Here is a 14,532-nt window from a genome sequence, read left to right on the forward strand (position 1 = left end):
TGCACCCAATCACACTCACCTTCCCATAGCTCCATATTGGCCTCCACCCTTGCAAACTGCTCCCACAAAGCAAAACAAAAGCAATCCAAAATAAAAACAAAATCTCACAGTGGAAGCTGTGACGTGTCATGGTGTGTCACAGTATTTTGACCAAACAGCTCTACTTGCAAATCTTCATATACTATCAGTCCTGGATCCTCATCGGGACTCATCTTGGATATTCTGTTGTTTTCCCATGTCATGGAAAGCCTACCCTTTGGCTCTGCAGGACCAGCCTTTTCATGTGCTTTAGCAGCTTTGTAGATGGGGGAGCCTTTAGGGTGGGTCAACTCAAAGTCCTGGATCTGGGCCTGGGTGGTAGCTGAGTTGTTCAGCTTTTCATCTCTCCTGTGCCTGCACCCTCAGGGCCAGCTTTCTCTAGGTGAGTGGAGAGTGGCGGTGGGGCATGGGGGAACTCTGTTCTGGGTGCTGCAGGGCCAGCTTTGCTACACCATACCAGGAAGACATAGGTCTAGCTTTCCTGAGCTCACACCTTCAGAGTCTGCTCAGCCCTGCCCTTCCTTTATTTTTTTATTTTTTTATTATTTTTTAAGGAACCAGCATTAATTTATCATCATGAATGTGTTTTCAGCCAAATTCATATTGTTTCCGTGGTAGGATATTATTAGAAATAAGCCCAATATCGTCATCATTTCTTCAGGTTCACTATGACTTTGGTCTCCGCAACATTCTGTCAGTTCTGCGCACCCTGGGAGCAGCAAAAAGAGCCAGTCCCACGGATACAGAATCCACCATCGTCATGCGCGTGCTGCGGGACATGAATCTTTCCAAACTGGTGAGAATCACAGTGGGGAAGTATTTCACCTGCTTAAGTATGAGTTTAATGAATCAGATTTAGAAATATTTATTTAAATTTATTTAAATGCCTAATTCTCAGATCAAGTGCTACAGAGCAGAGTTTAAATTAGTCATTTTCAAAAGTTTTTTTTTTCTCAAATGGCTCACATCTAGTAAGAAATATTTCTATTCCAATAGAATTGAATTGACTAAAAAACAAACTATAGAGAGGACTGGAGAGATGGCTCAGCAGTTAAGAACACCTAAGAGCAGGGGACCCAGGTTTGATTCCCAGGACCTACTTGGTGGTTGCCTCTACAGGCACATATGCTACATAGACAAAACATGCCCACGAAATACAATAATAATTTTAAAATCCCATGCAATAAAGATCTAAATAGTCTAAATCATTTCTGTGTGTTATATACAATTCTTGCTTTTAAAAAGTCTTCAGAGCCTGATAAGGAGTTGTATTAAGTTTTACAAGGGTGGAATAATTTCCCATTCTTATAGTAACTACTCATAACCAGTGTCTAGTGTCAATGTCTCTGTATGTAGAATGAAAAAAAATGCTGGTTTTGTTTCAAAAAGAAGTATGAACCAGATTCCAACTAATTAATTTAGAAATATATTTTAGTAAGAAAATCTTTTAGGCTGGGTGGTGGTGGCACACACCTTTAATCCCAGCATTTGGGAGGCAGAGGCAGGCAGATTTCTGAGTTCGAGGCCAGCCTGGTCTACAGAGTGAGTTCCAGGACAGCCAGGGCTATACAGAGAAACCCTGTCTTGAAAAGACAAAGAAAAAAAAAAGAGAAAGAGAGAGAGAGAGGGAGAGGAAGAGGGAGAGGGAGAGGGAGAGGGAGAGGGAGAGGGAGAGGGAGAGAGAAAGAGAGAGAGAGAATCTATTTAACTTAAGTTAGGAACTTAAGTTATAGACCTCTGTCTTCTGAATGGGGAATTTTATGAAGCATTTGGAATGTAGGCAGGATTTTCTTTTCTTTTCTTTACTCATCTTAATTTGTTAATTATGGGAAATGTGAAGAACATATTATTCAAATTTGATAAAGGTTCTATTCATATACTACTGGTCATCCTGGTTTGTGTTGAGCTTTTTCAAAATTTCTGCATATTCTGTGTTTGTGCAAAAGTCATCGCTTTCCTTTCTATCCCTTGCTCTTTGTAGATTGATGAAGATGAGCCCCTGTTTTTGAGTTTGATTGAAGATCTATTTCCAAATATTCTTTTGGACAAGGCAGGCTATCCTGAGCTGGAGACAGCAATCAGTAAACAGGTAATGCGTTTCGTGGTACACACACTAAGTACTGCATCTGAGCTGTCTGAGTTTTCTGGGAATGAAGGGGAGTGTGTCCACCCTCTCTGTGACCCCAAGGCTGCATCCTTTCTAAAGGAGAGGCCACTGTAGGTCAGCAATGAAGACCTACGTCTTGCTGGGATGGTGCAGGTCATCAAAGCTCCCTGGACAGAGTTCTGCTTTCCCATAGGCACGGGTCCAGAGAGTCATATCTGAAAGGCATCAGCATTACTGGGAACCATTCCACTAGATTTAGAAATAAAATGTTACAGGTTGGCAGTGTCTGTAGGGATTCAGATGGTGTACTGGCTGGTTTTGGTGATGAGCAGCAGTGTGGAAGTATAAGCTGAATAAAACCTTTCCTCCTCAACTTACTTCTTGGTCATAATATTTTGTGCAGGAATAGAAACCCTGGCTAAGACATATGGGTTTTCTTTTGGACCTCAGTTTGGCCCTGGCGTCTGCCACAGGGGTCTCCAGATTTGTGTTTCTGCATTCTACTTGCAGAGATGTCACGTGACTTCTCTACATTCATTTCCTCTGGATTAGTCTTGTCTTCTGTAGTCTCCGTGATGGAGGATTCCATAGCCATGGGCCTAGTAAAGCATCTGAATTTATGGACACCTGCTGCTGTTTAATTGGCTGGAGTCTTTCTATGAATGGAGATGAACCGTGAAAACTTTACACCTTAGTTTGCCTTCCTTGAAGAAGAATTTTAGAAAAATATTAGTCATTAGTTTATAACATAAAATTGATTTTCTTGAAAATACTTGGAGTACAATTCAAATGTAGAAGTATTTCCTGTATTTTTTTTCCTTTTGCTTGAAGATTAGTACACTAAAGTCTGGGTTTACTGATCAATAAAGAGTAATACCTCATTCTGCAAAAATATTTTCTCATCACTTGGCTAAATTGATGACAGGCCTTTCTAAAGGGCTGAGTGGTTTATAAGATGACTTATGTGAGATGCTAGTTGAGCATGCACTTTCTGAAGAGTGTGCATTACATACAGATATATAATCAATATTCAAAATTATCTTGTGTTTTTAATATTCTATCACTTAAGTGTGCCCTTTGATAATTTCATAGATGCATATGATAACTCCAGTCATTCGTATCCCTACTTTCTTTTCATTTCATTTCCACCCCGTCCAACTTCCATCTTGACCATCAATCCTCTTTCCAGATTCTCATATCTTTTTGTTTTCTCTTTGTCTTTCTGACTTACTGAGTTTAACTAGGGCTGACCATGTGACCATGTGTTTGGAAGTGTGTGCATGACTTCCTCTCTAGACAGCTCAGGGAACATCATGGAAGAGGGTGCAGAAAGAATGTGAGAACTAGAAAATAGAAGGATTTCGGAATAGCATCTTTTGGGCTCACTGAAGCAGCTGTTGTATTTGCATCCATGAACTCAGAGTTATTTTGGTCAAAATAAAATCATGATTTACAGTGAGTTCAAGCATAATATAGTTGTTTTATAAATAGATCTTAGACCTGGATGTTTTGGGCTCAGATCCCAACTTAATGGCCCCAAGTTATATCTCAGAGAACACTGGCCATTCTATGCTTCAATTTAATGACCTGTTGATAGTACCAATCTCATCATCTTATTTTGCAGATTAATACTAGAACATAGTTTGGAAACTTCTATACTCCATGCTTTTGGTGGATAGAAACCATGAATGCACACACATGGTATTTAGTGTTTAGGCTGCTTGGAATTTACATGGACTTTCAATCAGTCTGACACACCATGTGTGTGTTTTGTTTTTTGTTTTTTTGTTATAAGTATCATTATTTAGATGAAGTGTTTCAGACATAATTTGCTATTTAATTCTCTATTCTTGTTTATTCTCAGACTTACATTTAATAAAGTGTTGGTACTTACAAAGTCAGTTCCTGAAGAGAAATTCAGGTGCTTCTTACTAGCTTGGCATGAAAGATTATGATTTTTTTTTTCTTTTGGTTTTTGAGACAGGGTTTCTCTGTGTAGCCCTGGCTGTCCTGGAACTCACTCTGTAGACCAGGCTGGCCTCGAACTCAGAAATCCGCCTGCCTCTGCCTCCCGAGTGCTAGGATTAAAGGCGTGCGCCACAACCGCCCCGCTTATGATCTTTGTCTATGTTTGCATACATTATTTTTGTGTAGTAGGTTTTCTTTCATTGTGCTTGAGTGCACACCATCCAGTTTATTAATTGGGAGGCTGTGAATGCAGTCAGTGCCCTCCCACTCCCGGGTCTCTATTGTGCAGTCATCCCTACTTTCCATCCTCCAATCATTTTCTGTCCTCCCACACTGACTCTCCACAGTCATCAATCCCTAACTTCCCATTTCTTCTCCCCCACCTTCCAACATTATGAGTCTGGATCTCTGTGCATTTTACCTACTATGGGGATTTGGCTGTGTTTCAGGTTGAGGAAGCTGGCTTAATTAACCACCCTCCTTGGAAACTGAAAGTCATCCAGTTGTTTGAAACGCAGAGGGTGAGGCACGGCATGATGACCCTGGGGCCTAGTGGGTCAGGGAAGACCACCTGCATCCACACCCTGATGAAAGCCATGACAGGTACGGAGCAGCAATTTCACTGCCCTGGGTGACACATTTCAACAGTTGTAGCACATTTGAGTGCTCAAGAAGAGACAGGAAGGCAGAGAGACAAACACGTGTTTCTTTAGGAAAGAACACTAGTTTACTGCTAATTGGGAACTTTTAGGAAGTAATATATTGTGTTCACACACCACAGAAAGGAAACATTTTAAAGTGGCACTTTCATTGTGCTGTGTGTTTTACACATCTAATTTCCTCTTCATGTTGGGTTCCAGAGGAGGCTGTTTATTTTATATAAAAATCAAGGCTCAGATTCAGACATGCCCAAGGTCAGAAAATGGTAGATGATGGGACAGAGAATTACGGTAAGGATCTGTCGGCAAATTCCCAATACACTGTGCCACTTCCCACTAATTCCATAATGCAATGTTACTGTAGAGTAACCAAAAATAATTCCAATCTCAACCCTTAAATTCTGCCACGAAGAGTCATCTTAATCCCACAGCCTCACATTTATGCAGATAGTTTTCTAGTGAAGTTTAATAAGTGAACCTTATTTCCAGATGCCCTTACCATCTAAGGACAATGGGTATTGCCCTGTTGGCTATTATTCTTCTGTTCTCTGATTCTCATTGAACACTGATGCCTCTAAACATGTTAGCAGCCTGAGTGGTGGCAGCGCTAAATTACACAATATTTATGAACTTCATCTATTGGAATGAAATATTACATTGGAGCTGGAAAAGGTGCTTAATTCCAGTGAATTGAACCCAGCTCACGGATACTGGTACACTGTTGACTGTTGCTGGAGACTAAACAGAACCTATGGCAGGGCTTTTCATATGATACACTTGGTCTCATTTCTAGAAATTATTGGATAAAGTGAATTCTGTATGTGAGGGCTCTATCTTCAAATGGTAGCAAACTGTGTTCTTTGCCAGCAACTACCTGCTCCAAACTGAGAGCTTACATCTCAGAATTTATTATGTGGTTTTTCATGTATGCTGTGAACCTTCTGTTTGAGATTGTTAAATGCTTTTAAATGACGATGTCTTCATAATTATGCTCAATATTTTTATTACAGTCTAAGCTGTTTTCTGTTAATAATCAACTGCAAATGCACCTGGTACAGTGACTTGAACAAAATGATATGCTAAATATTAAACAATATAGATACATTATGCATGCTGCACTGGAATTATGTAATCCATTTGGCATTGTGGATTTGGGAGAAGTTCCACGAAAAAATAAATTTATTATTAGGCTATTTCCTATTTATTAACTTACTCTTGGCTTTAGTATATAACGTAAACATTAATTATATTAAGCAGCACATTGTTTCAGGTCAGAAGGTTTAATTATCCAAAAGATGGAGATAATTGGGCGGAACTTCTACCAGAGAGGTGCAAGACCTGAGCATGTTGCTAGCTGGTTCACAATGCAATTCTCATGAATTGTTTCTTTAATATTATGTACTTTGCAGTTTGCCATGTTTTACATTAGAAGCAGGGAAATAAGCATGCAAATGCATGTAAACGGCTAACAGTGTAGCAGGGAGGCAGGCATAGGCACAGACAATTATGACTGAACGGGTCACTGTTAGGAGGAAGGTTTGAAGTATAATGGGAACAGAGGAAGAGGGGATGAAAAACTTTCTAAGTTGTTATAGAGAGGCTAGCAGGGAAGGCACTACTTCCTCTGAGGCCTAAGGCTTGAGTAGCTGATGGGTAAAAGGCATTTGTCACAGAAGGAAGAGCCTCTGAAGGAGGAGCGATGGGGAAGTATGGAATACTTGGGCGTGGCGATGGGCATGGCTGAAATATAGTTTGTTTGTGGGTGGTGGTGGTGGGGGGCTGGGTGTCATAAGGCTGAGTGTAGAGGTGTAGTCTTGGCATCAAGTGTCACTCTCCTTTGACAGTCCCTTGCTGTAGATGTCACTGTCTTGGAGAGGCCCCACTCTAGCTTCAGAAACATCTCTCAACTTTTAGACCTCTATTCATCTCAATATGAGGAAGTGACTCAAAGAAGACGAACTAACTAGTAGAGGAGAAGTGCTGACGGCCAATGCCCCACCTCACAGGTTTTTGACGTTTATCCCATAATTGACTAGCTAAGAGAGGTGATATTTACTGGCTTATTCTGGTTCTTTGTCCCTACATTGAAAACTCCAAGAATCCAATTCCTTACTCTATCTCTGCCTTCATGAAGCCTAAGTAAAGGCAGCAACTGTCTTGGATATGGAGAGCTTTCTAAGTAAACTAAGTCCCTGGGTTTCATTCTGTGTGTCTGGAAAAGCCATTGAGCTCAGTGTGCCATGATCTCCCCTGCTTGCAGAAAACTATCTGATAGCCATGGAGAGAAGAGATTATTGCGGGGGGTGGGGGGGGGGGAGGTGTGTAAAGATTGACAGTATAAAAGGTGCTCACAGTAGGTCTACAATGGTGGAGAGATCAGGACTCAGCCAAGAAATACCTAGAGAAAGACTCAAGAGGAATGCATCTAAGCAACATTATTAAAGTCGGAGATTTATTCTCACAGTGTTTTTTTTTTTTTTTTAAATAAAGTGTTATTGTATCTTAAATGAAAATGAAAGACCTGTCACCTGGATGTCGTTTGATGGTTTATATTTTATGTGCAATAGAATATTGCAGTTTTCACCTTTGAAACTGACCAACATACACTTAAAGATTTTCAAGTGTGATTGTACTAAAAAAAAATGTAATGTAGCCAGAGTATTATGGATGTCACCTATTGCAAAAGCTCAGCTGTGGTTAGGTTGAACTTTTGCATCATAAAATTCTGCAAATAATTACCCTAATTAGCTTTGTGATTTCTAAAAATTAGAAATGTGGCTCTGTTTTCCCAAGTGGGTGTTTCAGTTAAGATTCTCTAGGGAAAGTCATGCAGTAGGGAATACATACAGACACACACATACAGACAGACACTATATTCACACACACACAGATACATACACACAGACAATATACACACAGACACACACAGATACATAAACACAGATGCACACTCAGATACTTCACACACAGATATTATACACACACAGTCGCTACACACATATACATCCCCAGACACATACATACAGACACTACTCACACAGATACACCACACACACACACACACACACACACACACACACACACACACACACATACACACACACACACAGACACTATACACACAGATATTATTCACACAGTATACACACAGATACATACACAGACACTACACACACAGAGACTATACACACTCAGTCACTACACACATATATATGCACACACACACAGACACCTCCCCACAGACACATACATACAGACACACACACACAGACACTACTCACACAGATACTACACACACATAATACACACACTCAGACACTATACATACACAGATAGTACATACAGAGATACATACACATATATGCAGATACACAGAGACACACTCATACAGACCCACAGATACATACATGCACACACATACACATGCACACACACAGACTTGCATAGATACACAAAGACACAACACATGTTCACACACATACACACAGACACGAGACAGACAGAGAGAGAGAGAGAGAGAGAGAGAGAGAGAGATTGATTTCTTGTGTGTTGGTTTAATGGTAGTGGATGCTACGAAGCCTCATCACCTGCTACTAATAAATTGGAGCTTGTTGTGTTTTATAAAAAGTATGAGAAGAGAAGCCAGAGGTGTGTTTGGTGGAGGTGCAGTATGGTGTGGGGAAAGATGGTACCTCTGCAGGCCCATGCTGAGTCATCCCTTCCGCTTGAGGTATGACAGCATAGTATAGAATAGAGTTTATTTAGGGCATGGGCAGGGAAGTTGAGGGAATAGTAGAGACAGAGAAAGAGAGAGAGAGAGAGAGAGAGAGAGAGAGAGAGAGAGAGAGAGAGAGAGAGAGAAAGTAGAGTAATAGAGGCCAGCCATGAGCATGTGGATAGGGAGAGAGGAGGAGAGGGTAAGAGAGCAAGAGACCGAGGAGAGAGCAAGTAGCCCCTTTTGTAGTGAGCCAGGCACACCTGGCTATTGCCAGGTAACTGGGGCAGAGCCTAGACAAAATGCCATCAGAGATTCAGGACAGCTGGTTTGTACTTCTGTACCCAAAATCAGGGGACTAAGATTGTATAAATCCCAGCCTGAAGACTGAAGAATATGAGCAACCACTTAAGCTCAGTAACAAAGAAGAAAAAAATAAAAGCAGGGGAGGTATCCCTCCCTCTTCATGTCTTCTATAGTAGGACTTCCCCCAGTGGACTGGGTCGTTCTTATACACACTGAGAAAGCACTTGCATTGTTCAGCATGGCATCCCTTTTGTCCCCAAGGCAATGCGAATTTATTTCATACACAGCAAAGTGCCATGCTCAATAAAGGATAACAAGGCTAATTATAACTTGGAGTGCAGAATGACATATATTTTAGTTCAATCTTTCACTTTTCGTATTTTGACCGCTTGCTGACAGTATACCACAAATTAGCGCAATGTTGCTTCATGTTGGCTCACGCCATGTTGGCGATGTTTAAAATTTGGATGCACTTGCTGCAGATTGTGGAAAGCCTCACAGAGAAATGAGGATGAATCCCAAAGCAATCACAGCCCCACAGATGTTTGGTCGACTCGATGTGGCCACAAACGACTGGACTGATGGAATATTTTCTACCCTTTGGAGGAAGACACTGAAAGCAAAGAAAGGTAGAGGAATAAACATTATGTTAAGCATGCACTTCTAAACGAAATCATAGATGTCTGGATAGAACAAGCAGTGGTGCTGTGCCAAGACTAAGTAAAAGATTTTACTATATTTCTGAGTGTTGATGTAATGAAAGTTTTGATTAATACACTTAAACTTCACCTCTAACATTTTTGTTGCATTTCAATTATTTATTTTGTGCACATAGAGTGTGTGCATGCATGTGTGCACTTGTGTGTGTATATGCATATGCATGTGTACATGTGCATATGTGTATGTATGTATGTATGTATGTGTGTGTGTGCACATGTGGTGTTTATGTGTGTGTATGTATGTGCGTGCATGTGTGTGTATGCACAAGTGTGTGTGTGTATGTGCATAAGTCACAGTGCCTATGGTGAAGTCAGAGGACAGGTTTTATTTTATTTTATTATTATTATCTTTTTGGCTGCTGGGTCTGTCCTTCTGCCATATTGCTCCAGACAACGACATTTTTCTCTGCTGGCCTCTCCTGCTGGCTCTAAACGCCTCCTCTTTAAAGGATATTTGTTTTCTAAAACAATACTTACACATCCTTATAATATTTTAGAATAAAGTAGAGAAAAAGTTGTTAAGGAAGGTTGATAGCATTGAATAAGGTAATTTTTACTGTTATTATGGTCACTGCATAGTCTAAAAATGTAACATTTACCTCTATACAGCTTGTTCTTTTTTAAAAAAAACTGATTCTCCTATGAAATCATATAGAGAACTGAGCTTTTGGGGGGAAGAACATTATATCTACCCACGTGAGCTGGCAAATCTTTCTGTTTTGGCGACACTGGCACTGTACTGTTCAAGCAAACCTTTAAGGGCTGGCTATTCAGTCTGCATTGTCTCTTTTATAGACACTGTAAACAGAGCACAGTGTTCTCAGAATATCACCTCAGCTGGAAGCAATGGTAGCAGCTCACCTCTCATTGTGTGTTCTCACTTCTGAGAGAGAAAAGGACAATGGATAAAACCGGAGGAAAAGAACTCGGGAGGGAGGAGCTCTTGGCAGATCCTTCCTGCCTTCACTTTGGGCAGCAGACCCCTGCTGCCATGGATCTTAAGATAGCATCATCTAGAGTCTCTTGAAAAGGAAGGAGCCTGTCCTTTAACATGGGTCATCAAGAGACAGTGAAAATGCTCTTATTGGTACCTGTTATTTTTCCCGAAAATAAAAATTTGCTTCTAATATGTTCAGTAACCCAGCATAAATGTAGACATGGTGATGGGATTTTAACTCCTGGCATGCTCAGAGGGTATCTGCTCTAAAGAGGAGGCAAGCTTTGGCTTTCAAAGGGACCTGTGCTCGGGTCAGCATTGTACCTGTTGTTAGCTGAGTGAGTTTCATGAGGGATCCCAAGCCATTTAACCTCCTCACGGGGAGGCACAGTGGGGAAATGTTGTTAGATCTGTGCAGTGATCCGATTGGTGAGTACCAGAGGGAGACAGACAGGAGCAGGAGCTACACTCGAGGCACACATGAGGCATGTAGCCTTCACTTACACTTGCATTCTTGTTGAGACTTCTTCTGTTTGTCATTCTCTAGCTCCATTTATCTCCTTATGTGACTCCCATCAGGTTGGTCCCCGTTGTCTCCTGAGATAACATTCTGAAGGACTTTGGTGATTTCTGGCGTTTAAAGCACAGGCTGCCTTTTCTTCTCACTACACTTCTGTCTCCAGTGGTCTCTACAAAACTAGTCGCTCTTCCTCCTGAATCCTGCCTGCTTGGGCTCAGAGATTCTCCCTCCTGCAGGTTACCCTCCCACTTTCACCAGAAAGGATGTCTTTAAAAGGCAGAAGGGTGGAGGGGCACCAGTGCCATCCCTGGCAGAAATCTATGTGTTGCATGGTATCTGTTCCCAGGCCTCCTGTCTCTCTCTACATTTTTTTTTTTTTTTTTTTTTGGTCTAGAAGAAACTCATGCAGCCTCCATGGCTTTAAGGACCACTTGGAAGCTCAAGGCTTCTACATGTCTAACATCCAGTCCTGATTTATCCTTACTTCTCCGGTGGGATCTCTGCTGGGTCTGACCATATGCAAGACTGAATTTGCCTGCCCTGTCCCATGGTCTTCCCGGTTGCACTGACGTACTACCCCTTACCTCGTTAGTTAGGTCTGATTTCTTCCCATCCTACTGCCTTATTTTCTTCTCTTCATCCCATTTGGACTGCTGTAATACAACAGAATAAGCAAAATGCTCTGCAGACAACAGACAGGTGTTTAATTCGCACTGTTTTGAGGGCTCCCACTTTTTTTGATTGGATCCTTCCATAGATAGAGAGGTAAAGGGTTTTTTCCTCGTACCAGGACAGTAACCCCTTCCTGAACACCTCCCTTTATTCTCTGATCCTATGCTATTTAATCTTAGGGAATAAGAATCCAGTATCTCACCTTAGAGGGGACAAAGCATGAAGCCCACTTTATCACCTGAAGCTTGTTCCTGCTCCAGGGTCTTTGTACATCCTGTTTATAGATGCAGCATAGACAAGATCATAGATGCATCTAGATCTTTAAATCACCTCAGTCTTTTTGTAAAATCTTTCACTGACACTTTATCTACAATAGTGCCTCTTCTCTGAATCTGTTTAAAATTGCTCCTGTTGTTTCTCTGATTATTTGCCTGTCTGTCTTTCCCACATAGAATGTAAGCCCTCTGAAGCTGGTACAGTATGTCAGCCATTGTCACATCTCAGCCCTTAGAACAATGGTACATACAGAAGGGTGCTTAGAATTTGTCCAAGGATCGAAGAAGTTTTGGGTTTGGTTATGATTTGAACATTCCAGCCACTTAAGGAACTTAGAAGGTTCTTTGTTCTCATGCAACTTAGGCATCATCGAGAACCTTGTTTTACTTAAAATTAGCAGGCATTATATTCCTGTTCTTGAACTCTTGAGAGAGTTACAGTGCTCTCTGAAGCTTCATAGCTACTTACACAGGCACCTGTGCTCTCTTCCTCTTGTCTTGGGTGACATCCAGGGGAACATATCTGGATTGTTCTTGATGGTCCAGTTGATGCCATCTGGATTGAAAATCTGAATTCTGTGCTGGATGATAATAAAACCCTGACTCTGGCCAATGGCGACCGGATCCCCATGGCTCCAAACTGCAAGATTGTTTTTGAACCTCATAACATTGACAATGCTTCTCCCGCCACCGTCTCAAGAAATGGGATGGTTTTCATGAGTTCCTCAGTCCTCGACTGGAGTCCTATTCTTGAGGTATGATTGAGTCCTTTCTTCTGTATAATTATAAAGGGAAGGCATCCTTAGTATTCTTTGTAGGCATGATGATTCTTCTGCAGCTGGTGATGGAATGGCTTTTTATCCTACTGTTTCTGAAAGGCCCTTGTATGTGCGGGGCTGCTCAGACCCTTATTGCCCTTCATAGGCTTCTCCAGTCTCCTTCTAGTCACTTAGAACTGTGATTTCCAGGTAATTGTCAGGCCGACATGAATCAATAATCCTGCCAAACTGTGTCTGAGGATTGAAAGTAAAATTTAATATCACCACTTTTGGGATTCATGACCGTTTTGAAAGGTACTTGTTCACATAAAATCTGGGAACAACCATCCTAGAATTTTAACTTAAAGACGATTTTTTAAACTTGCATATAAAGACCTTTTTTTTTTAATGATATTCAGTTGTCATAATATTAATTTTTAACTTTGTGCTTAGAAATAATATTTTACATAATGTCATATCAATTCATGACCAGGTATAGTAGCTTACTACTGTCAATATATTATAGAATATATTAATTAGAATTTCATTATAGTTGCATACCTTGCTTGCTTATATGTTTTATTAAATCTGTACTAGAAGATAAGTGTGTTACTGGATAATTAATCCATGTGATTTTTATGACATAGATGGATAGATTTAAAATTTTTATTTGCCTTTATATTTTGAAGATGATTTTATTTTAAAACTTTCTAATTTAAATTATATGTAGGTATTATTTTATATTTCCACTATATTTTTATACTCCTATCTGTATAGGAATATTGTAACTTTTATTAACGTCTTTTCAAAAGTTACATGAATCTGGTCTACTAAAGGGTTTTAGACTTAATAACATTTATGGAGAGATACAAAAGAACATGGTTTCTAGCAAAATGATACTGACACCCTTGAATATGATGCTAAAATGTCTTTTACAGATGTCATATTGCATAGTTAGTTTTTCGATTCATTAAAAATGAAGTATAGGTGCTCTTGGATATTCAAAAGTACTCATCAGTGATAATTTAACAAAATACAGGTGATTGTGTCAGATTGGAATCCTACCAAGTTAGAATCTCCAGGGAGGAGACCAAGGACTCTTTATATGCTTAAAGTATTACAGTAGATTTTCTTTATATAACTGTGCTTGGTGAGCACAGGTACAACAGGACCCAAGTCAATTGTAACTACATGATTTCCCCCCAATTATTTAAATTTTATAAAGTTGTTTGAAGAATACTTTTATTGTATTAAGTTAAAAATATTTAGCTTGCTCCTTAATTTTTTTAAGATTTATTTATTTATTATATGTTAGTACACTGTAGCTGTCTTCAGACACCCCAAAAGAGGGCATCAGATCTCATTATGAGATGGTTGTGAGCCACCACGTGGTTGCTGGGATTTGAACTCATGACCTTCAGAAAAGTAGTCGGTGCTCTTAACCACTGAGCCATCTCTCTAGCCCTAGCTTGCTCCTTATAAAGTGCACTTTTATTATACCCTATCTGGATTTTTATAGTAATCTTATACCTAATCACATTTTCACATGCATTTAAGTAATGTCGTATCTTCAGGGGATCAGTAGCCTGCTGTAAGATTCTGTCTCCTAATGTCAGAAGCTGCACCATAAAGTCTCACCAACTGACCGTGAGATGAACTAAGACAGCCATAACGGACAGTCCATAGTGGAGGGGGAAGACCACTAGGCTGACACAGGATGACATTGGACCAGCACACGTGAATGATGTAGACAGACTCTTTGACTGTTAATTCTGGTCTTGTCACTTACCAACTGTGGTACGCTGGGTGGCTTACTGAAGACATAAGTGTCAAAGGGGGATAATAACAGTTCCTATC

General features: G+C 40.3%; 1 protein-coding gene across 2 annotated transcripts in view; it reads left to right on the plus strand.

Annotated features, from left to right (window-relative positions):
- Dnah5 (dynein, axonemal, heavy chain 5) overlaps window positions 1-14,532 on the plus strand; it is a 317,192-nt gene that overhangs the window by 176,151 nt on the left and 126,509 nt on the right. For both annotated transcript variants that reach the window (XM_006520014.2, NM_133365.3), the window contains exons 39-43: window positions 701-835; window positions 2,021-2,128; window positions 4,564-4,717; window positions 9,277-9,423; window positions 12,431-12,672. In XM_006520014.2, coding sequence (XP_006520077.1) covers window positions 701-835; window positions 2,021-2,128; window positions 4,564-4,717; window positions 9,277-9,423; window positions 12,431-12,672 — 786 coding nt within the window. The remainder of the gene's footprint in view (window positions 1-700; window positions 836-2,020; window positions 2,129-4,563; window positions 4,718-9,276; window positions 9,424-12,430; window positions 12,673-14,532) is intronic.

This window comes from Mus musculus, chromosome 15 (assembly GCF_000001635.26).
Source record: "Mus musculus strain C57BL/6J chromosome 15, GRCm38.p6 C57BL/6J".
Lineage (NCBI taxonomy): Eukaryota > Metazoa > Chordata > Mammalia > Rodentia > Muridae > Mus > Mus musculus.